The sequence below is a fragment of the Ammodytes marinus genome, assembly GCF_949987685.1.
Source record: "Ammodytes marinus genome assembly, chromosome: 5".
Taxonomy (NCBI): domain Eukaryota; kingdom Metazoa; phylum Chordata; class Actinopteri; order Uranoscopiformes; family Ammodytidae; genus Ammodytes; species Ammodytes marinus.
In genome coordinates this window covers 29,121,742-29,145,820 of record NC_137234.1, presented here as the reverse complement: position 1 = coordinate 29,145,820, position 24,079 = coordinate 29,121,742, and the positions used below count along the sequence as shown (strand labels likewise).

The following is a 24,079-nucleotide window of genomic DNA, read 5'->3' as shown; positions in this document are numbered from 1 at the left end:
CCTAAGCACAATTGCTTTTGTCATTCGTCACCATGTGATGTTGCGGGGATTTGGAGCGTATTTGTGTCCGATTTTTCACAAATAATTTCATCTGACCTATTTTGCAGCAAGCATTCCACTTCCACTTTAGACCAAAGTGAACCCTTCAGGAAAATGTTTTTTGAATGTCAAGTCATAGTCAGAAAGTTAAAGTGAGCTTTATTGTCAATTCAAAATATGTGCCAGACAAACAGAGGAATCAAAAGTGTGTTCTTCTCCGACCCACGGTGCAACAAGAACAAAAGAATAACATTTGGTAAAATAAGATAAGTAAGTTTGGGGCGCTCCGGTGCCGTAGTGAATAGAGCACGTGCCATATTGGCTCTGGCCTTCGTTGCAGTGGTCGCGGGTTCGAATCCGACCCGTGGACCTTTACTGCAGGTCATCCCCCCTCTCTCTCTGTCTCCCCATTTCAACTCTGTACTGTCTAATAAAGCTTGAAAATGCCCAAAAATAATCTTAAAAAAAAAAAAAAGATAAGTAATATTAACAATAAATATATTCTTAATAGTGCAAAAGGTAAGGCAAAACTAAAAAATAGAATTTAAAAAAAGTAAATGAATTGAAATGTGCAATATGTGTTACTTTATTTACAATATGTGCAATATGCAGAAATTGAGAGTGTACATTACAAGGGCAATACATAGTTTCAGAGTCCAGAGTTCTTACGGGCAAATGGGGTCCAGAGTTGGTGGGGGAAGACAGGAGAGAAGGGAGAGAGCTTCCTGACATCCTGGTGGAAAAAGCCGTTTACCAGTCTGGTGGACCCGGCCCGGAAGCTGCGGTCCCAGGTGGCAGGGGGCTGAAGAGGCTGTGTGAGGGATGGCTGGGGTCACACACAATGATGGTGGCCTGCATGGACGTATTGGGTCGCGGGGAACAGGCTCATAATTGACATCAGGACCGCCTTCTATGCGTGTGTTGGCATCTGTACCGTGCCCATACACACCTCCCCCAACTGTGACGGAGCAGAGGAAGTTTTCCCTGTTTGAGTACAGAATGGAGCACTCACACTGGTCAAACCAGCTAGACTTCAGGGGGCAAAGTTGTACTTGGGCACGGTTCAGAGTGTCTAATGTGAGTGCGCCCTAAGAAGCTTAGTCAGGTACGGTTGAAGGGTAGTCAGGTATTATTGAACTTACATTAAACTTGTATCCGTTGAGGGTCTCGTCCAAGACTCTGTGAAAATACTTTTCATTCTAAGCTCAGAGCCGAGTCCAGCAACATGTGAGAGAACTGTCTGTCACTGCCGTTAATCCATGCCCAGACGTAGTCTCCTTTGAGCCTTTAAATGAATGGAGCAATCATTTCCATAATGTCCACCAGCACACAAATAAGACGGCTTAAATGTAGCAATTGAGACCATAATGGCTCTTATAAAACATGTAGCCTATTGATGTGGTATTTCTAAAGATAAATTGATGCTTTTTGAACATTTGTCAGGGAGCATCAAATGACATTGCACAGAAGCTAGCCCCTTCATTTATACATGTATATGGTACCCCTTATAGTATGCCTGCAGATATAAGTCATTACTCAGAATATAACCCAGGCTCTGCCTTTTAATTTTTTTTGTTTGTTTTTAACCTTTGCTCATGACATTGGCTTATGCCTTCTTCATGGTACCGAAAAGGGGGATTGGATTATTTAAATATTGTATGTAGTATTTTGTTGTGTGTGATTGCAGCCCATTATCTGACCCCACATAAGTGAAAATAGGCTACTTGATGAGTTAAATTAAAAACATGTAAACATTATCCTTCAAATGCATAGGTTAGTTCAGTTTAATTGAAGTGGGGTTGTATTTGGTACTTATGCATAGTTAGTGTGTTACCTTATGGAAACTGCAGTCAGTGCGGGCACTTTAAGGAGTTTGGGGGAGAAGTCGCTGTAACATAAGGCAGCATTGTTCTGTTGCAGGGGGGCAATGACAAGCGACGACGACATGCCATGTCACCCTTTTACATCCTACATTTAGCGCCTAATTGATTTTCTTAGGTAAACATTTATATAACGATTTTCTTCTGGCCTACTGTGCAACTGTGCAAGGCTGACTTCTGCTACAGCGATGTCCTCCCCAAACTTATAGTGACACCTTGATTATGTAGTATATGAATAAAGTATATTGGTTCAAGTGCCCAACACAATACAGGGGTCTTGGAACATAATAACACATATTGTTTTGTAAGCCCTTACTCTCTGTTTTACTCTTTTTCCTGCTGTAATATGCACCCATACAAGGTTTTCGTAATTTGGATGAAAATACCCTGTTGAGGACAAAGTAGAGCACATCACAACCACACGGAAAGTCCTCCTGCGTACTTGAGCCTCTTGTGTTTTTTATCTCATCCCAGCACCTATGTGACATCACCGGCATGCGTATTGACATGGAAATTGCGGCGAGCGGCTGTTCCCCCTGCGTTTAGCCAAGAGGACACAGCTAGACAGATAGACGCGGTTGGGGTTTGGAGGGACAAAGAGATGCTTCAGGTCTCCTTTGCCTCCCTGTCGTACAAGTGAAGTGTCCTCTGTTTATGCAGAGCAGTACACTTACTGTATACACATGCACAATGCAACTCTGATCCGCCATGACCTGATAGAAAACAAAAGGAGCCTATTATCATTGATTCATGAATCAGATATGAGTATTGTGAGCACTTGCTGCGATACCTGGAACTCATTGACAGTCAGTTATTCCATCAGCCAGATGGCTTGTACATGTTCAATGGTTTTGTTTTATTTTCATGGGGCGTCAGAAAGCCTCCAAGTCCCAAAGCATGTAAACAAAATATTATTATAATATAGACTGGTACTTAAGAACTATTGCGTTTTATCAGAAGGGAAAGTAAACAATGAAAGTTTTATTTTTTAGTTATTTCATTCTCTCCATTAACACAATTCTGACTGGTACGTACATTCTTTTTCAGTTATTACACGACTTTATTAGGCCTGGTGCACGCTTCACATGATTTAGTTATATTCCTGAAGCGTGAATGCAATGCTGGGAAACACATTCCCTTGGGTGAGTGCACCTCTTAAATATTAAGGGCCTCAAATAGGTTTCAGTTCAAAACACAACAAGCACGTTGCATTTCTAAACAATGGTGAAACCACACAAGCAGCATGTTCAGCAAAGAGCCAGGACATCACATACATGTCTTTAATCTACACTGTCTGTGTGAACATTAGATACATAAATAACATAAAACACATTAATAAACTTGGATTGATGTACAGTGCAATGCAATCTCAATCTCATAAGGATTGCACTGGCACATTTAATGTATTACTTCTATTAATTCTGTATAAATTATATTATAATTATTAGTATGGATGTATTTATTCAGTTAAAGAGAGGGAAATAAGTCAGGTTAGTGTTGACATTGTGCTCTTCAGCCTTGGACCATGGACAGCAACATTAAGGGTGTATTCACACATGGAAAGTCCGTTAGTTCACTTGCTTTGGTCCAGACCAAATAGAATTTGGATTTTTTTGTTTGGTGTGGTCCACTTTCATATTGCCCCTTTTGCAAGTGAACCAGCATTACGAAGCAAAACCACACGTGATCTAAGGTCATTCATTCATTGGACAGACATTCTGGGGTGGAGAGAAGCAGGAAGAACGAAGTAAAAACTGCGAATTTATCATTGATATAATATGGAGTTAAAAATAATAAAAATGCCTACATCTAGCCTATAAATAAAGAAGAAAAAAATCTAATTATTGTTGTTTCATATGTTTATAATATGTAGCCCTATGACAATGCCACGTTATGTGGCTTCTAGCCTACGATGTGAAACATAATTTTTACTGTATTTTTGCTGCTGGACGCGCGACTCGCGTGAAGAATAGGCTCAAACTGAAACACAGCTGATTAAGCTGTGTATCAGCTGGGTGTCAGTTCGGCGCAGTTCAGCACCAAACTGACACGGGGACAGTATTGACGGTCCCGTTGGGAAGAACAATAAAAACACACACTTCATGCAAAGCGCAGCGTGAACCTGTTGGCACTGTAGGCTACGGGAGACGCTCCTCTCCATCTGATCGCTGATCCGCACGCATCATTATCAAATGTAATATTTTCGCTCGGGGCTCCCGGTCAAACCACAACTAATCTTCCTAACAATGGCGACAACAACACTTTCCCATAATGTGAAGCTGATGGCGATTTATTAAAAAAGAAAAGAAAGAAAAGGCGCAGTGCTTCCTGCAATTGGGTCGGATCGAGTCCGGCCAAATTCACACCACAAACGAACTGCAGCAGAGTGCGTTTTGAAGCGCATCGAGACTACCTCTTCAGCTGGGTCTCGGAGCGTTTGTTTGGTCCGCCCCCGAGTGCGATTGCTGTATTCACACCTGTCTGAAAGATGCGCACCGAAGGTGGAAGTGCACCTGAGTTCGTTTCAACCGAACTAAACACAGCATGTGTGAATACACCCTAAGAGGTTCTTAGCTGGCATGTGCAGCCTCATTCTTAAGAGCCGGCAATGGAATGAAATAGCATTCCTAAAAAAAAATAAAAAATACTCTGAAGCTTGGACCTTCAATATTTTTTAAGTGGTGATTTAATAAGGTAACTTGGCATAGTTAGTGTGTCACCCTATGGAGCAGAAGTCAGCATTGTACTGCAGACGGGGCTTTCATTCTCCACATATATAAATGCTAACCTAAAACCTAAATATCAGTTCAATTGTACACTAAACTGAGATTTTTTCAACAGGTTCAGTTTGCTGCCAGACAGCTGTTTATTTTAGTTTGCTTGTGTCTCTTGACTAACAGTTTAGCTTGCAATTAAAGGGATATTATTTTTTTTAGCTAAGCATTTATATACGTGGAGAAAGACGTTTTTCTTGCTGGCCCCCTCTGCAACAATACAATGCTGACACCAGCTACAGCGACATGTCCCCTAACCTTCTTAAAGTGACTGTGCGGATTGCCATCTCCATAAGGTAACACACTACCTACGCCTAAGTAACCAATACAACCCCACTTCTAAGATACTGAACTATCCCTTTAAAGAATGATGGTGTTCAGGCAATGGGCCAAAACGCTGGAAAGTCAAACATCAAAGCAATAATGATGTTGATGATGATGAGGTGTGTATTTCCGAGATACTTTTTATGAACCTTTGTGAACTTTATATTTGCCTAGCAACCGCTCCAATGCTCTGGTTCCAAAGCATCCCGTTTGAAATTCTCAAACCGCTGAGAAATAAGATATAATAGTAAAAGTGGAGACAAGTGGAAAACTATACAATGTATTGTTTCAGGCTGGCTGATAAATTGATTCAGGACTTTTTCATTTTATTCAGTTCACGTTAAGGCCATCCAGGAGATTAGCCAGTCAGCATGGGGATGTTTTAAAAGGAGGAAGGCAATTAACTACTGTCTATGTCCTCAGCCTTTGGTTTGTGTTAGTCACTGAAGTCACTGAAAATTCTTAAGTAATCCAGTATGACTGACTGACTTCAGCATTGTTCACAAGAAAAAATTATAACATGAGTAAACTAATCAGTAATAAATAGGGCTGTCAAGCGATTAAAAAAAATTATCTAATTAATTACAGGCTCTGTGATTAATTCATCTAAATTAATCGCATACTTATATGACACTTGTATGCCTGTTTATAAACAACTGTATAGGCTACCGTTCGTCTCTCTCTCTCTCTCTCTCTCTCTCTCTCTCTCTCTCTCTCTCTCTCTCGGAAAAAAAAAAACAAGCAGGCTAAATGACGACTGTCTATCTCCCACAACAGACAGCGCTGCACTGCCACACAGGTGTGCATAGCCTATGCCGACTCATTCAACATCGTCCTACTCATAGCCAAAAATATTGAGACACACACACACACACACACACACAAAGGAGGAAAAAAGACAGGCATATGCTAGGAAGAGTGAGAGGGGGCTGGTGTCCGTTTGCTGGAGACGATCGCAGCTAGCAAACAAATTTGAGACACGGAGGAAGATTGAAAGATACTGTTTTGAACCTAGCCTACATTGTTAATTAGGCACCCACTAAATCAATGCACAAACACTGCAGAGAATAACATAAGACGTATTCCTATACCTTCATGCTTATTTGCCCGGAGCAGCCCTTAAAACGTCCATAGAGGCAGAGCCCTCTCTATGCTTCTTTCTTCACTCTTTAATCCCGTGCGGGCCGTGTGCGCAAGCTACAGGTGCAGCTCCGCTATCGTCTCACCTCTTTTGCACCGGGTCAAAGGGCAATATAGAAGTGCGATTAATCTGCGTTAATTTTTTTAATTGCGTTAATTTTTCTGTGATTAATTAATCGAAATTAACGCGTTAATTTGACAGCCCTAGTAATAAAATGTGATATTATTTTCAGTCTCGCACAAGGCCTGCTTGTATTTTACACATTATATATTGTCTAAGCTAGTCGTAGTGTGTACTCAATAGGAGAGGTGAAGACAAATGTTGAACTGCTGAAAAAAGGCTCTTTAGGTAAGTGGTTGAGTCGAGGGAACAAGTGTTTTATTTTCAGCACAAAAAAAATCAATGAAGCCGTTTGCTTTAGATTAAGAACCGAAGAAAAGGACGTTAGATTTATGTTCACTCTCTAAAATAGTGCTAGTAATAAATGTATCTGTTAACATGCTACGTAATTTGATATTCACGGCTAACTGACTAACATCCTTTGACAAAGACCAGTGTTCTACTTATTAAACAAACAATCATTTATGATTTCAGTAACTGATAGGGCTGCGGTTTGATGGCAGCTGAAGCAACTTGGCTTGGTGGTAACAACAAAGCAGCCAGAGAATATGTCACTGTACTTACATACATATCATGGTAATTACATAATGTGTACAATTTTTGCAAAACAATTGATTCATTTCCAGGTTCTTATGCTACATAGGCCCTTGCTTCACATCCATGGCCCGTGTATGATCAACATGGCATATCCGGTTGAGCCTACTGTATCCACTTTACTAAGAAACACTAAATTAATAATGATTTAAGACAAGCGTCACATAGGAGTTAGACTAAATTAGAGAAATGCAAGTGTAAGCCACTGCACATTACACACACACGACTTATTCATCACCTTTTATTTAAGTTCTTGCTAAATGACGCTGTTTTGACAAATACCAGTGAATCGATAAATCCCTGTAAGACAAGAGCCTGGAGGATGTTCAAATCAAGAAGTTCCTCAATAAAAGTGTCTTGACCGTGAGGAAATGTCACTTTAAACCAGCAGTCCAAACCCACAATTGGACGCAACATGTTTTGATGTTGTAAAGTTAATGTGGTGTGTCTCAAAGTGCTTTTCCCAATTCTATTTGTACCATCTCCTGCCCTAGAAGGCTCTCCACTCTAGCACTTACCAGGTGACGTCAGTGAAGTCTGTGAGGGTTTCAGGTCTCTGGCTCTTGGAAACGGCTGTGAATTAAGGTGTGTATCCAGCGTCTGCCTTTAACAACCTTTTCAACCTTCATGTATTATAATTTAGACTGTGTTTTAAACCATCTCTTGTAGTCATTTCCTAAGTGTTTTTGTCATTGGGTGCGAGGGTGAATGGGGTGGGATATGGCCGGGTGGCGTCTGGTCTTGGAAAAAGGAGGAAAGAAAAGGATATTCAGTTTTATATGAATTATTTTTGCAATTATGTCATTCAATAAAAAAAAGGAAAGGAAAGGGCTGTAAAGAAATGCCACTGACACACCTCACCTGAAAGGACTTCAAAATATGTTTGGTTAAAGGAGAAGTAAGTGATATTTTTTTGTTAATATAAGTGTCAAATCAGTCTATACTCATACAGCAATCACTTAAACAGTATATGCAGTTCATGACACAGGTCTTCCGGTCATTCAGCTTTGTAGTTGTTGCCGAATAACATTTTGAGGATCCCGCTCGTTTTTATCCAATCAGGAGACAGAGCGCCAAAAAGAGGCGGGTCTCTATGCCCGTTAACAATGACTGGCTGCTCTCCGTTGCGGCACTATCTGATGAAGAAGGCTGTGGTTGCGTTCCGAATTGCATACTCTTTCGTTTTTCTATTCTACATACTACATCCGACGATAAAAATAATCTAGTTAGGATGCAGTAGGCATACTATTGGGACATACTTTACTCTCTTATTTCATCATAACATTGCGCCTTGATCTTGCCTCTTGCTTTTATATCCGTCGCATCCCCGTTTGTTTTCATATGGAGGCTTCGTCGATGTGACGTCACTTCACGTGCGCACTGGATTGTGGGTCAGAATCGCCCAAATAGGATGCAGTTTTCAACACTAACAATCTTGGCCGCATGAAGTAGGACATCCGGGTACTTCTAACCATCCTAAATCTGGCCACAATAATCGGGACATCCTAATTCTTTTTTCTACATACTATATAGTAGAAAGTATGCGATTCGGAACGCAACCTGTGTGTTCATGTGGTGGTGACGTAGGGACGAGGGAGGGGATTGCTGACTGCAGTCACTGACAGGAAGTTAGCTAAAAGGACCATATCACTTACTTCTCCTTTAACCCCTGAACAAAGCTAGAAAGTGGACATTTGAAATTATATTATTTTGCCACACATGCCAATTGGACCATGAATAAATGTTCATGTTTCAAGATACTTATTCTAATATGTTCAGTAAAAGGCAGTTGCTCTGTACAATGACATTCTTTCTTTCTTTGTTTTCCTACACACTACAGGCCTTCATGTGCAGTGCCCTCTACAAGGCTGATGTATGTGCTCAGGACATTAAACATCAATCTCTGCTCCTCTGTCATTAATAATTCACTTAATTACTAAATCCCAGCTTGAGGCCTAAAGTGGTTTGACAAGGGTGAGTGCTCCGGACCATGTTCAAGAACAGTACACTTCCTTGGCCCTGGCCCGGTTGGAAGAGGTGTGTTACGGCACAGTACGGATGCCCATGTACGAGCACGAGCATGTTAGACAGCGGTTCTGTGTTAAGATGCAAAAAAAATGCTTTTGTGTTGGTCTGATGTGGAAGTGGAATGTCTGTTGCAGATTTAGCCGGAAGAAGATATTAAAAAATACAACCACAAAAACCCTAAACCGCAGTTTTCAAAAATTGAGGTTGAGTTGTAACTATGTTAATCAATGTGTCGATTCAAATATTTGCCATTCATCATGGAAGCATACCTCCTGCGCCGTTGTCTGCTTCTGCTGCTCATTAAAAAGGAGGCGATCAATGTCCTCATAATTTTAGAGGCCAGGCATCATATCATCTTTAAAGGGGTGGCACATTCATTTATTATTAGCATTTTCTAAGCAAACTAAACCAAACTGAGCATGTGAAACAAGTTACATACAAAATGGGCATCTTAATAAACATACCTTCACTTTCCTGTTGTACACAATTTCCTCCAGATCTGTAGGAAGCTGTCCCTGTGGTGGCCCACCGCCTGTTGCAGAGGCTTGGGTTCTGTTTTGCTAAATGTTTTCTTTCGTCCTTCTTTTTCTAGTCATGCCATCTTCTTTTGCACTCTGAAGGAGAGCGTTTTGTCATCCCAAGAGCACTGACACCGTGGGATATGGATTCAAAAACTCTGTTCCCATCAGTTGGTGTCAGATTGATCTTCGTCAGTGAGGACTCTTAGCTCTTGGTGAGAAAACTTGACTTTTATTTTCCTGTCTGCCATAGTCGTGTCTAATAGGATGTTGGTGCGAGGCCTTTTATTTGCCAAATGGCTATTTGCAATCACAGACGCAAACGGCGCTCAGCTGCCAAACTTTGTGTCCGTTTTAACTAATTTAATTAGTGCAAATTGACCAGGAAGAACGTGTGCATAAAAAAAGACAATATCTTTGCTCCTCTAAAAATGTATATGAATAAGACCTCAGATCTATTCTACCTGATTTCAACAACAACATGTCCCCACCTCACACCGGGTGAAAAATATCCTGGACAATGTTAACACAAACATCCCTGGCACCAACATCAGACCACAGTCCCCTGCTCATCCTGCCAACCTACTTCTAGTTGAATCAAAGGGTAAAACCATCAGTAAAAAAAAAGGTTAGACTAAGGACAGATGATGCTACAGCAGCTCTGAAGGACTGCTTTGAGTGCACAGATGAGGACCTGTCTAAAGCCAAAAAAGCTGCCCGACTAGGCAGCATACAGTCCTGCTATAGAGCTATGGCCTTTTTCCATATGCTTGTGCTGGCTCGGTTCGGCACATCTGCCCATCGCAGAAAAGGTTTGCATTCCCCTAACAGCAGCGCTACTCGTATGTGGGTGTGCAAACTGTGCTTTGAACAGATGATGCACTGCACTCTGGAGCTTATGTGTGTGAATGTATTTGAACACTGAGTTTAGCCTACCGTTCCTCAACTGTCTGTTAGCCTGATAAAAATAATAAATGTAAAATGACTAGGGCTGTCAAACGATAAAAAACTTTAATCAGATTAATCACAGGATTCTGTGGATTAATCACGATTAATTTTACCATTCGTAATATGCCCGAAAAATTTGAATTTTCTCTGTATATTGTTGTATGAACGGAAAGATAAATGACAGAAGGTGGATATGTACATTTAAAATGAGTATGTTTATTAATTGAAAATCCAAATGATGGTTTTAATACTGAAAATACATTTAAATCAAACTAAAATATATAGGCCTACCTACCAAACCAAAATTCAATTTGTCTGTCTCTTTACTATGTCTTTGGGCAAATATAGGATAGGCTATAGAATGGCATTTATTTGGTGAATAGGTTCTGCATTATTGAATACAATTTGATTACAGTCCGCGTGGTGTGTGTGTGTGTGTGTGTGTGTGTGTGTGTGTGTGAGTGTGAGTGTGCGTGCGTGCGTGCGTGGGTGCGTTTGTACACACGACCACGTCCTAGGGGACTGTTCATGTGTGCCAGGAAGCTGACGTTATGTTGATGTCTACTCACACACACCTCTGAAAACTGCAGACATTTGTGTCCTCGCGGGTTCTGAACAGAGCGGACAATGTTTCTCCTCCTGTTGCTCCCGACATCAACTGTCACCCGCGGCAATTGATTTTATATACTATCTATGCCCCCGACACGGACGTGACCGTTAGCAGTTTAAAACTTTAAAACACAGCACAGGCTAATGTGCTGCTATGTTTGGCGGTGCGCAGCTACTGATCCTGGGTCAGCCACAATGTTAGAATGACTGTAGTACAGAGCCGGTGGGATGTACGGGGCGGATCATTCTGCACATGCGTTAAATGCGTTAAAAAAATTAACGCCGATAATTCCAGAAATTAATCACCCTGCGTTAACGCGTTAATTTTGACAGCCCTAAAAATGACGCGTCGCCCTGAGCTGATTAAGTATAAAAGTACTGACTTTGTTTGCTCTTTATAGTCCATGGATTAAAGTTGAGGTATAGTTTAACACTTCATGCAAAATGCTCATTTCTGTTAGCACGTCAATAGCATTTCCATTCATAAATTAGCATTATGGCAATTTTTCGAGCTTCCTAGAAATGTATTGGAGTCAACAGAACAAAAACTCCCAAAATGTACTTAGGTTCACTTCTAATGTATATTTACTTAGTTACTGTCCACCACTGCCAATGACCTGTGGCAGGTGTTCAAGACCATTACGGGGTACAAACGCATCGTGTGTTGGACCACGTTGTCAAATGAGCCTTACACCCTCTACGCTGGCCTTCATCTCCTCATCAAAGAGTGGGCTGCCAGCTGATATGAGAAGAACCCTGCGGAGAGTGAATGAGAGCAAAGCCGACACCTGGACCTGATATCATCCCTGGCCGTGTGCTGAAATCATGTGCCGAACAGCCTGTCCCCACGTGTTCCAATGGCAGCCACACTCATCCTCGTACTTCAAATGTCTGCAGTGTCTAGTCACCTCACCCCCATTCTGAAAAAATGCTTTGAGAAACTGGTTCTCCAACACATCAAAGACCAGGTCACAGCAAGCCTGGACGCCCCTCACCTGTTTGCATTTTGACGACAGATCCACAGAGGAGACCATAGCCACTGCCCTCCACTGAGCCCTTACGGCAGTAGATAAGACAAGGTTTACCTAAATGTGTGTTCAATTGTGAGAAGAGGGGGAAATGGATGTTTTGTGATTATTATTACTTAAATAATGTTTGTGTAAAACCGCTTGAAACACTTCTTAAACATAACAGTGTCTATGTGTCTTCATCTTGTATTTTGTCGTTATCCTTATGCATTATGATATGTATGATGCTATTGTGTTTGTTACGTCATTGTCTTACAATGACCTGTGTCTTATTTTGTCTTGTTTATGGTGTAATGCGGGATCTTTAGAGGATCCTTAACAAACATTTGATTTCAGCTTAGAATTCAACACAATCACCACAAAACTGGTTAGCAAGCTGAGCACTCAGGACTTGAGTGCTACACACACAAACATACCTCAGACTGTCTTGATTGGCACTCCACTCTTCTGCTGAACACCAAAGCTCCACAGGGCTATACATTAGAGTCCTTCTTGTTTAACCTTTACACCCACTAATGCAACTCTCGACACTGAGGTCTCTCTTGTGAAGTTTGCGGAGAACACAGCAATCATTGGCCGGATTACAAACAATGATGAGACTTACTATTGGGAGGAAATGAACAAACTTGCAGAGGATGTACAGAGAACAACATATTGCTCAATGTCAGCAAAAACCAAGAGGCTCAGCAATGGCTGTTTACTCAAGTAAACTTAAGGAGGGGCATTTTCTTGTGCCAGGTTCTTGTTTGCTGTTACAGAGAAATCATCCTAACTGAACACATGACAAACTGTCACAATATGTCCACGGCCCAGAATAGAAGGGTTTTCCAGCGGGTGATAAAAACCGCCCAGAACAACAATGGCAACCATCTTCTTACTATATTGATGAAGTGAGCAACTGGGCTTCTGAGGAGAACTCTAGAAAACTAAAATACAAAACCCATGGGGCACTTCACGTCCCATATTCTCACCCACTTTTTTAAAATAAAACACTTTTATTTATGTTTATTTATCTAAGAAAGATATCTATGTATCTCCCACTACTTCTCTTAATTTTTCTGTACGCCAATCCTTTTCGTTGTTTTCCTTTATAAATTCCTATTGCATCATTCTGCAGTAAGATTTAAGTGTATGGATTGTAAGAAAGACCATTCTTGACAAGTTAAAAGATAATAATAATAATAACTTTATGATTATAAGAGTTGTTATGGGGCCATTGGTAATCTTTGGGCTAGATAGATTCCCATTGCCTCATATTAGTTTATAATTTAGAGGTTTGTTAAAAGTTTTCTCCTCCAAGGGATTTTATAATAACATATTTCTTCCCCTCTGGAGCCTGATGACAGATAAACATTTAATTATCATCATCATCAGACACATTAGGCAGAGCTTAAGACTTCCATTAAAAAGCTAATGTTATTCTGTTTCTATTGCATACTAAGTTCTGTTAAGTTCCATTGTGCCCTTAATGTAGAAATATGTTGTGCACTGTTGCAGATTAATTTAATGGTTTGAATTACTGGAAAATATCCCACTCTTCTCAAAAAACCTTAAAATTGAGGAATAGTCCAAAGCAGCAGGGCCTGAAGGACTGAGGCTCAGACAGCGTATGGATTATTAGAAAGACATAATTAATTAGCGAAACATCAAAATAATTACGTAAAAAGCTGCCTTAACCATACGTTTATTATGTGTTGTATGGGGCCCTTGGTAGCTTCGGGCCCAAGGCAGTTGCATACCTTTGCATAATGGTAAGTCCACCTCTGGCTGTCTGGTACACATAACTGTCGTAAATATCTTCTTGCAAATATAATTTCCTTTTCCTTTCATTCCTTTCTTAAGTGCTACTTTTTATATACTTTGTCCTGTTCAATTGGTTATTATATAATTGTATTCTATTCTTATTACAATATTTGAATATTTATTTGCACATTTTCTTTATTTACAGCTGCATTTGGTTATGCAGTCTTGTATCGTGCGATGACAATAAAGCTGAACCTTGAACCTTACTAGGGCAGAGGAAAGGAAAGGACCCCTATCTGGCTTTTCCCAAAAACCCAAAAATAACAGATATGTGATTGAGAAAGGGAATTCTGTCAATCAAATTCACCCTTACAACTGTAACATTTACGTTTATTTTGTATGATGGACGTTTTAAAATTTGAATCCGTATTATTTCAGTCTTGAGTGACTTAGCAACATGCATGCATACTGGTGCAAACAGTTTGGTTTCATGCTGTGCGTTACAGAATTCTGGGAGCAGCATTCCTTGAGCTAGGACTACTGATTTACAACACAGTCAGACAAACTCATGTTCTTTTAATAGTAATAACCTTAGTTGTAGCGGTGTGGTTATATGTTGCACACAATAGAGTTGATTACATTATACTGTATGTTGCACCGTGTAGTGGGGTTCCTTGTTAAACGGTTGGAGGTGTGAAGCCTGTTGCCTGCAGTGCTTAACTCTAACTGCTGACGCTGGCTGCTCCTTTGTGTTCCATTACCACCTTAAAAAAATATCCACTGAAAATCCTGAAATCGTTTTTTCTTTATTAACTTTTATTAAAGTACTGAAATAAGTCACTGTACTGCACATGCATCATATGAAACCACAGACCAGAGCACATTCCATATTCTTTTTAAACAATAAAACATCATCTTGCTGGAACAATACAGAAAATGTCACTTTAGAAATATATACAGTACATTTGGCAGATCTGTGATTACAGCACATTGGAAACACAATAAGCCAGCAGCTGTCCAGGGCTAAATAATGACAGAATTAGACACACAGACACTCAAATACACACTAGCATGTAGAATGTTCTATAATGCTACTTTCAGCCAATCCTTTCCCAATGTTTTTATCCAAAATTAAAACATACAATATCCAGTTAGAGTGCTTTCATTGTTCTCTGTGCAAACATATTAGACATATTTACATATTTTTAATTTCACTGTTGTCCCTGTTGTAGCTGTCACAGACTTCATAAACCATCAAGGAATGTTGTACTTGGCTGTACTTGAATTGCATTCCTCTCTTTGTATGTGCTGTCTTTGCTGATAGCTAACTCCCACTAAGAAGTGCATGCACATGCCCATACATACATACACACACATCCAGACATATCCAGACATATATTTCCAAAGTGATTTTGGAATAATCAAATAAACTGCCAGTACACACATAAAGCTTACAAAGAAAATGTGTCTCTTAACTTTGAACATTACTATTAACGCATCACCAACTCACTTCACTATTATACAGAAATCAAGTGGGAACCAGAATATAGAAAAAGTTTCCCCCATTTGTGTTCATATTGCCCCCATGCCCAACAAGCTTGTCTTATTTTATAATGGTGCTGCCTTCTTGGCCAGGTCATTCTTGAAAAAGAGATTTTAATCTCAATGAATTTTACCTGGTTAAATAAAGGACATTGATTGATTGATTGAAGCTTTTAACTTTGTGCCTTCACATTATGCTATACAGCTTGCCTTATGATATCATTCCATAGCACGCATATCCAAAATACAATGGCTGGGCATAAATTGAATGTAGAATTAGAAACATCAAAACATGTGGGTCTATGAAGAATTGTCAAGCAGACATTTAAAGCAATTTCACTCTAAAAACATTTTATCACTTCAGTGTGATGATACAAAGTACAAAAACTATTTAATGTGAACTTTAAGGGTCCAATATTCCTTTTTTTATTTTTTAGAAATGGATTCTGTGGAATGGAAAAAGAGACTGGAAGTAAAGAATGATCACCATTTGTCCTCAATTCTATGTACTGTAGCTGATTTCCTGTCGCAGACGGCTGCTGCTGTCAGGTAGATAGCTCTGATAATACCACTGTCTGTTACCCATCCAGCACCAATGAAACAGTTACCAACTAGAAGATGCTTAACATAGTAGAACACATGTCATTGTTGTGATTGCAACTTTACTGCTAGTCTGGAGTGGCCCCAAAGTTTCGATGAGGCTGAAAATGTTTCTGGCCATTTATCATCATAGAACATTTGCACTTACACACAAAAAAAAATAATACATTTTGAAAACGCTAAAACATCCTGTGAAAAGGAATAGGAAGAAAATTATTCTAACCCAGTAATAGCATAAAAACTCAAATAACTTTTGTTTGCTAATTACAACAGTAGGCCAACAGAGTCAGTGTAGGAATGTAGTAATACAAAATGTTTAGAGAATAAATAGATAAATAAATAAATAAATAATCCAATTATGCATGACTAATCAAATACAGCACTGTATATTACCATTTAAAGTGACTGTGGTATAAAGAAAAGAAAAAAGAGGCACAAAACTGTGGGCCGAAATGTACAAGCAGTTTGTTCTTGAAAAGTTAAAATTGTAAAGTTCAACTCTTTAAACGTTCCATGATTCCATCTCGCTTCACAGTATGTTCAACTGACACGTTGCCACTAGATATAACATGTCCTCTAGATAATAAAATCCTATGGGATTATAGAAAAACACATGTGTGTGTAAAAGTTATTTACACACACATGCCAGGAGGCTAATAATGCTCAATACAGTGTATACAATGTATGCTAAGGTGCTAAAGTATTAGCATATGAGAGAGCCAAACATCTGCTGGGACACATTAAGACTGGTGTTATCAATTAAAGGGTAAGCCGACTTATGGGACAAGTTTATGGAAGCGAATCATTGCCATAACTTAATATCCCACTGTGCAAATGAATCGCTATTGAATATCACTTTATTTGAAATAGTGAAATACGGGCAATATTCAACATTAAATATATAATGGGAATAATGTTTCTATCTTTATGGCCATTGGTTTCTTCCATACGAGTTCCCCAAAACCTACACAAAAATACTTTGTAAAAAATAATTGTTCTCTTATGAAGGCAAACAACTTCTGTGTATTCAAATAAGTCATCACACTTAACAATAATGATGTAGAAACACATACAAACACTTAAATTCAAAGCAGAAATGTAAGATAATATTAAGAGTATGCAGGAAGATTAATAACTATTTCAGCCGTGTTCAGTATATGATATGTCCAGGACATGTTTAGCCTGGCTTTGATCAGACTGCAAGCAGATAGTAACTGCCCCGTTTAGCATGGGAAACATCAGCAACCATTTCTTTAACTTTTTGGGATAAAGAAAAAGTTATCCATTTCATGTAGAATCATTTTTTTCCATCTAAAATATCTAGTTTACATATCACAGGTTTATCTTAGAGCAAAGAAAACAACATGACACCAGACAGAGCCTCCATGTTTTCACATTAAAGCTGAAAATATGTGTTAACATCTAACGCCGTCTCTTTGGCATTCGGCCAACAAGAGGTTGTGAGCCAAGCCTTGGACTATTAATGAGACCATAGGCATGGGAAGAAATAGAGTCAGTGTGCAGTGCTAATGATGCCTGTAAATACTAACGTGTTAATGGTAATGAGGAGGATGATGGGAGGACTAACAAGTATATGGTAATGATGGTAAAGATGGTTCATAATGATAATTTGATAATTTACGTTTTTTATTCAACAGTTCTATACTTAAGATCTTAAGGTCACATGTGGCCAGTTAATGTTCGTGTTCTTCATACTAATACAGTATGTGACCCTTGTCATGTTGGGTAGAAATTATCCTTCAAAAAGAATACAGTGTCTCCAAAATCATGTCATGTTGTTGTGTCCCTCTTTGAGGGATCCAGATTTCACCTACAAAATAGCTTTCATCTTTTTCATAATCCCAGCTACTTCGGCAAAAAAGAAAAAAAAAATGAACAGGATTATCTACAATCAGTCTCAGGTTAGGATTCTTGGAGCTATTGTAGACACCTTTTAAACATTTCATTTCTTTCTCTCCAATCCCTAATTGTTGTAATACATGTTAAAATCTTATTAAAGGTCACCTATTGTGCAAGATTCACTTTATCATGGTTTTTCAACATGAATATGGGTGGCCGGTGTGACTACAGACTCCCAAAGTATGAGTCAAAACAAACCTCTCTGTATTCAAAACACCAGTCAGATTTCTCTCCCCTTATGACATCATTAGAGGAAATTTACCAACTGAAATTAGCACTAAATCCACCTGTGATAGGCCACATCCCCAGAAATCCCTGAATCTAATTGGCCGTTAGATTAATGACTTATCCACAGCTGTTTTGCCACCAGATGGAAATTTATCAATTGAACATTTACATTTTCTCATTTTATTTCCATAGTGCTTATTGTTCTGATTTGGAAATATTTACACGTTTTCTTGCTGATCATTTGTTACGTTGTATGTTATTTGTCTCCCTGCTAAATCAACTGGGGTATCGTTTGAACAAGGCAAATCCGAACAATTCTCATCACCGGTTGGATCGACACCGACACCAGATAATGCTTGGCTCGTGTCGGTGGGATGGTCTTCACTCTTGCCGTTGATTGTCGCTGTGTCCTGATGATCGCCGCTTCCATTTTGCTTTGCGGTGGTATCAGTGGGAGTGCACAGGCTTGTCTTCTTCGCCTTTTCATTGGTTCCGTTGCCGCTGGCCAGGGAGGTCCGGGGGTCTCGGACGGTGCTGAAACCGCTCTGGTTCATGGTCAGCGTCCTCTGGTGTCCCTCCGGTCGCTGGCAGTGGTAAAGCCCGCGGAATGCCGAGCGAAACTTCTGCGACATGGCGTTGTAAATGACGGGGTTTATGGCACTGTTGGCGTAGATGCAGATCCGACAAAACAGCAGGAACCAGGCGTCCAGGTAAGGTGTCGGCACAAAGGAGTTGATCAAAACCAAAGTCCGGTAGGGCATCCACAGCAGAGCGAAGAGGATCACCACTACTGCCAGCATCTTAGTCATCTGTAGGGAAGAAGCACAGATATACAGTTCATTAAAGCTATAGTGCGTAACGTCTTCATATACAGTACATGAATGTCGGTTACATTCAAGCTTTTCATTTGGCAAAAGTTGGGTAGGGTACGGAAATAAGCGAGCTAAACCGCTCTGAGCCGCTCCTATTTTCAGTACTCCTCCGTTGCGGTACCGGTAGTCTGAAAGGGTGCCGAAAAGGTGGAGCTACACACTGCCGTCCTTGGAATGGTCGAAAGAATAATTTCCGCATTACATCGAAGTGTGTAGTAACCTTGGCAAGGGTGAAGAGAGTCTTGTGTTTAGTGAGAAATGTCGGGACAGTTTTTTGTGTGGTGTTTTTCCTCTTCATTAAACTAATCAGTGGGCTTCACTGTGTCCCGCTGCTAAGATGTCACCACAGTTAGGCTACTTAGCTGCTGCGCTATTCGCTCACTGTCTCTGTCGGCTTGCACCGAGTCGTCTCTCAGCTCAGAAAAATCCCAAGAAGCGCCTCAGAAATGATACAGTTGTTGATTCTCCTGCTAAGAAAAAACCTGGACGTACAGCAGAAGGTATAAAATCCGTGCGTCATCACCGAAGGCTATCCTCATGTAGATGCACAGACACTGTTTTTGTATTTACTCAGATGCCTCAAGGGGGGGGACAGAAGTTACACACTACAGCTTTAAACCTCCATTAAAGCAGCTTTCATTTTATTGATATTGCCTCGTGTGTTCCTGATACTGTATTATGATTTACTGATGTGAAAAAAAATACAAACTCCCCCAGTTGGTAAGTAGCATCATGGTTAACACCAGTTAGGGGAAAAAAATGTATGAGACAATGGGGTTTGAAAATAAATTACAACAAATTACATTGACATTCTTCCATAACAATCCCTTAATACATAAAGTGGCTAAACGTTGTGGCATAGCTCCGAGCCCCAGCTCAATGTGAGCTGATGCATGGTTATAATTTCTCTGATTAGGTATGATTATTTGAGTTATGATGATGCATAATCAGATATCAGAGTGAGTGTGTGTATGTGTGTTAGGGAGAGAGTTCCTGTGTGTGTGTGTGTGTGTGTGTGTGTGTGTGTGTGTGTGTGTGTGTGTGTGTGTGTGTGTGTGTGTGTGTGTGTGTGTGTGTGTGTGTGTGTGTGTGTGTGTGTGTGTGTGTGTGTGTGTGTGTGTGTGTGTTAGTGTTTGACACAAATGATTATGTTGTGTGCGTCTCTCAGCGCATGTTGAGAGGGGGTTAACTGACACCTTTTAACTATTGGGAGAGTGAGAAGAAAACAAGGAAGAGGCAATGAAGGGGAGGAGACAAAATGAAAATTAAATTATGTTGTAAATCAAGCAGAGAGCATATTAACGAATAGGTACGAGGTAAAACCCTAATCATCTTATTATTTGATTACTGTTACAATGTCGGTCAGCCTTTCTTACTGTTTTTTACGATCGCTAAACCACAGTGGGCACAACTGGAACGACAAGTGCAAAACTCTAACAACAGTATGCAGAGCAGCGGTTCATTCGGACCAAACTCTAGCTCGTTTTAGCTCGTTTTTCATTGCTTATACACAACTTTCAAAACTCTACACACCTATCTCATGGCTTAACCACAGCCTGCACAACACTGTGGATTTCCAGCACTTTTTTCAAATGCTAACACACTGCTGCCACAACTATAAACCACACATTGAAAACAGAATGAATCCCTTTTAAACACTGCAGATTGCAATTTCAACTCAAACATTAAGATATCTTGTTTAGACTTGTTAGTGAACATATATACAGTATAAAGGGAAAGCTCAAAAAAATATTTTTTTTTGGAAATGGACCCAGGAAGACAGGTTGTTGGAGGTAGAAGAGTGGCAGTGAGAGTGTGGATGTGTGGAGGAAGACCTAGAAGACATAGAGCTGTAATGTCTGATGAAATACAGTAAGGGCAACACTGATAGACCCTGTTGTGAATCATGGTCTCTCATTGAGAGAGGCAGGGTTGAGAGTGCAACCCAATCTGCAAAAATCTAAAGTTGCATCTGCAATACGAATTTTCCAGCAAACAAACAGCTTAGAGTTGTATCCTTACAGTAAATGAGAACATTACAGGAATTGATTTCTGTATTACAATTTTAGAATATTTACACAGATAAATACTACATTTGGGAATGTTTTCAATAAAGTATACAAAATGTGTATTTATTGAAGCAAACTTCTGATTTTCATTTCTTTTTGTTTTCCTAAAAAAAATGGTATGTTATAAAATAAACAATTTCATGTGAAAGAATTTCACCCTTTCATCAAAGAAAATATTATGTAATTTGTGTGAAATAAATCATATTATTCAAACTGTAAAGATTAAAAGTTTGTAATCTGTGTATTGGGGTTTGATGCTAGTGTTTATACTCTGAGCAGGTTCTGAGTGACAGTGTGTGTTATCTCAATGAGGCTGGTTCATAGTGTTTGCTGCACTGAACCTGTTTTGCAGGTGAAGTGAACTGTTCAGCTCCAATGACTGTTGGTAGTGCAGACTGTAGTTAGAGTTTTGCACATTGAGCTACAGTTGTGCCCACTGTGGTTTAGCGATAAAAAAAACTGTAATGTACTGTGGTGGCCGAATTGTTCCCCAGGCTGACAAAGACAAAGGCGGCAGACTGGACTTTTCATCAGTGATCAGGTTTATTCAGAGGAGATTTCATCAGGACATACAGAGGATTTCATGGAGCATCGAAGCAGCGGGCTGGAGGCCGCAATGGCACTACTCGATTAGTTACAGAACAGTGTCTTATATTCTCATGTGTGGGGGGTATCAAGTGTATTATGTCTACAAATAGACAGATACTCGTCCTTCTAGGGAGGTTCTACTCCTTCCCCGGGACCTTAACCTTTAGACATACACAGTCAGCAACCTTCTGGATATTATAGACTACTGAAATCCACCACAGTACTTTAAAATAATAACAATGTCTAAAATAAGACAGCCACGTGACACAACACGTTTCTCTGAGTGGCAAAGGGACGAACGTTACTTCCTCCACCAAACCAAAATGTAATGATGAAGACTGAGTAGAAATGTAAAGGCACTGAATGTTAGCCACTAACATCGCTATGATGACCAGCTACAAAGAGGCGTACTATCATGGGTACTATGTTGTAATGGACAACGACCTGATACCAAAGGACAGTAGAGTAGAGCCAGTACCATGTCATGGAAAAGCGACTTATATGTATGTATGTATGGCTTTATGGATGAAGAATATCTGTGCGATTCACCTACTTCTACTACTTATATTATATTCAGGCCAATACAATAGCAAAAAGACACAACATTCTGAATGTTAGGACACAATACCAAACAACAGTGGACAACCAACAAATGGTCAGCGAGGATGTTAAGTCTCAAATTGCAAAAGTGTGTTTGTGTGTGCATGTGTGTGTGTCTTTTGTGACCCCGCTCCCCACCCCACCCCTCCCCATCACTGGCTGGTGACCATGGTAACGTCTCAGACATAACTTAACAACCCAAATACTGATGGAGAAGGAGGAAAGAGACCCAGACAGCCTGTTACACTCAAGTGATTACTCTTATCACTTGACAATAATACTACACACCTACCCCCCCCCCCCCGCACACACACACACACACACACACACACACACACACACACACACACCTCCGTCTCACCCTCCATCCATCCATCTGCAGCCATTTTAAAAGGTCTCATTCCACCTTCACTGTGCAGTAAGAATCCTGCTGACACACCGCAACAGAGACAGTAATTGCAAAACTAAGCGTGGCAAGTTGATAACGGGTATCAGGCACAGAGCTCCTTTCTCAGCTCGAAATGCTTTCGGAGATAAGCCCTCTGTGTCCATGCCTTGTGCCCTGAGCCAGTGACAGCCATGTCAGCAGGTAGATTTCAAAAATAAATAATAATACGCTAAAACGCACAACATAGCGTTTTAATTGAACACGAAGGAGGTGGGGACAGGGGCACTCTAATTAGCTCTGCAGTGCGATAATGAGACAGACGGAATCAGAGGTGGCATTTTGAATATGCATATTATAACTGTAATTATGCGGTGCTATGATACTTGAATTTGACATTACAAAAAGGAAAATATCCGCAAACAACAGCATCCTTCCAGTCTGAATTCCATTGGACACGTAGTTAGGTCCACTGATTAAGCCAAAGAATTCGCATTTAGACCCTGATTTTATCAACTCGCCTGGGGGCAACAATGACCAAGCTGCCACATTGCTATTCTTATACATGCACTTGAGGAGATCACACACACACATGAAAAACAACTCTCAGAGATTAGCACTATGCAGCAATCTCCACACCACACTGTACTCATCTCTCCCATCATAAAAGTGCCATTCTGTGGCATACACACAAGTTTATCAAACTCCTATCAGATTGAGCTGGCCTATCAAAGGGATGAATGAACGAGCATGGAGTGCCTTTTGAAGAACTGAGGGAGTAAAATCTCCTGCAGTACTGAGCCCACTTCAGTGTAAAATCCCAAATCACATTATGTAAATCTTCTGCTACTAGATGGAGCTCTTTGAAACGCATGAGATTAGGATCTTGACTGTGCTCTTGGAGGAGAGTTCAGACTCTCTGAGGCCTTTGTTCATGTGCAGGGACAAGGGAACAATCTACTCTCCATCCATGCATGGGAAGGTAAAGCACTCAAAAGCCAAGCATTAAAAGTGTAGCCTATTTGTCTCATCTGTGACTTTTGAACAATCTCTATAAATTGCAGACACAGTCCTCAGTTGCAACATGGGAGGAGTCCTTTCCAGGCATCAAGTGGTCCAGAAATGCAGGGTCACTTATTATGCACAAAGCACCATTTCATGTTTTTCTCAACATTAATATGGGTCCTCATGGGACTAGATACCCAAAGTATGAAAAAAAGAACTATCTCTCTCTTCCATGTAGAAGTATATTCAGGATTCGCTTTCGGCTGGCCTCATGAGACCCTCCTCTTGTCCCATGGGTGTGGGATTATTTTTTGTAGCCAAGAAAGACAAGTCTCTTTGCCCCTGTATTTCCGTGGTCACAATAACATCACAGTTAAAAACAGAATCCTTCCTAACTGGCACACACACGCGGGCGCGCGCTGAACACATATCATGATTGGCAATCATTATAGTCTATGTAAAGCAGTTTCGCAAAACTTTGTACTGTATGAAATATCACGTATTAGCCTACCTATAGGCCTATA

The 24,079-nt window shown here is 40.2% G+C and overlaps 1 protein-coding gene across 1 annotated transcript in view; it reads right to left on the bottom strand.

Annotated features, from left to right (window-relative positions):
• Positions 1–688: 688 nt before the first annotated feature.
• trhr2 (thyrotropin releasing hormone receptor 2) overlaps positions 689–24,079 on the bottom strand; it is a gene marked incomplete at both ends in the record, with an annotated part of 32,831 nt that continues 9,440 nt past the window's right edge. Inside the window, 3 exons of the mRNA XM_080027720.1 lie at positions 689–865; positions 974–1,023; positions 18,362–18,845. Coding sequence (XP_079883846.1) covers positions 689–865; positions 974–1,023; positions 18,362–18,845 — 711 coding nt within the window. The remainder of the gene's footprint in view (positions 866–973; positions 1,024–18,361; positions 18,846–24,079) is intronic.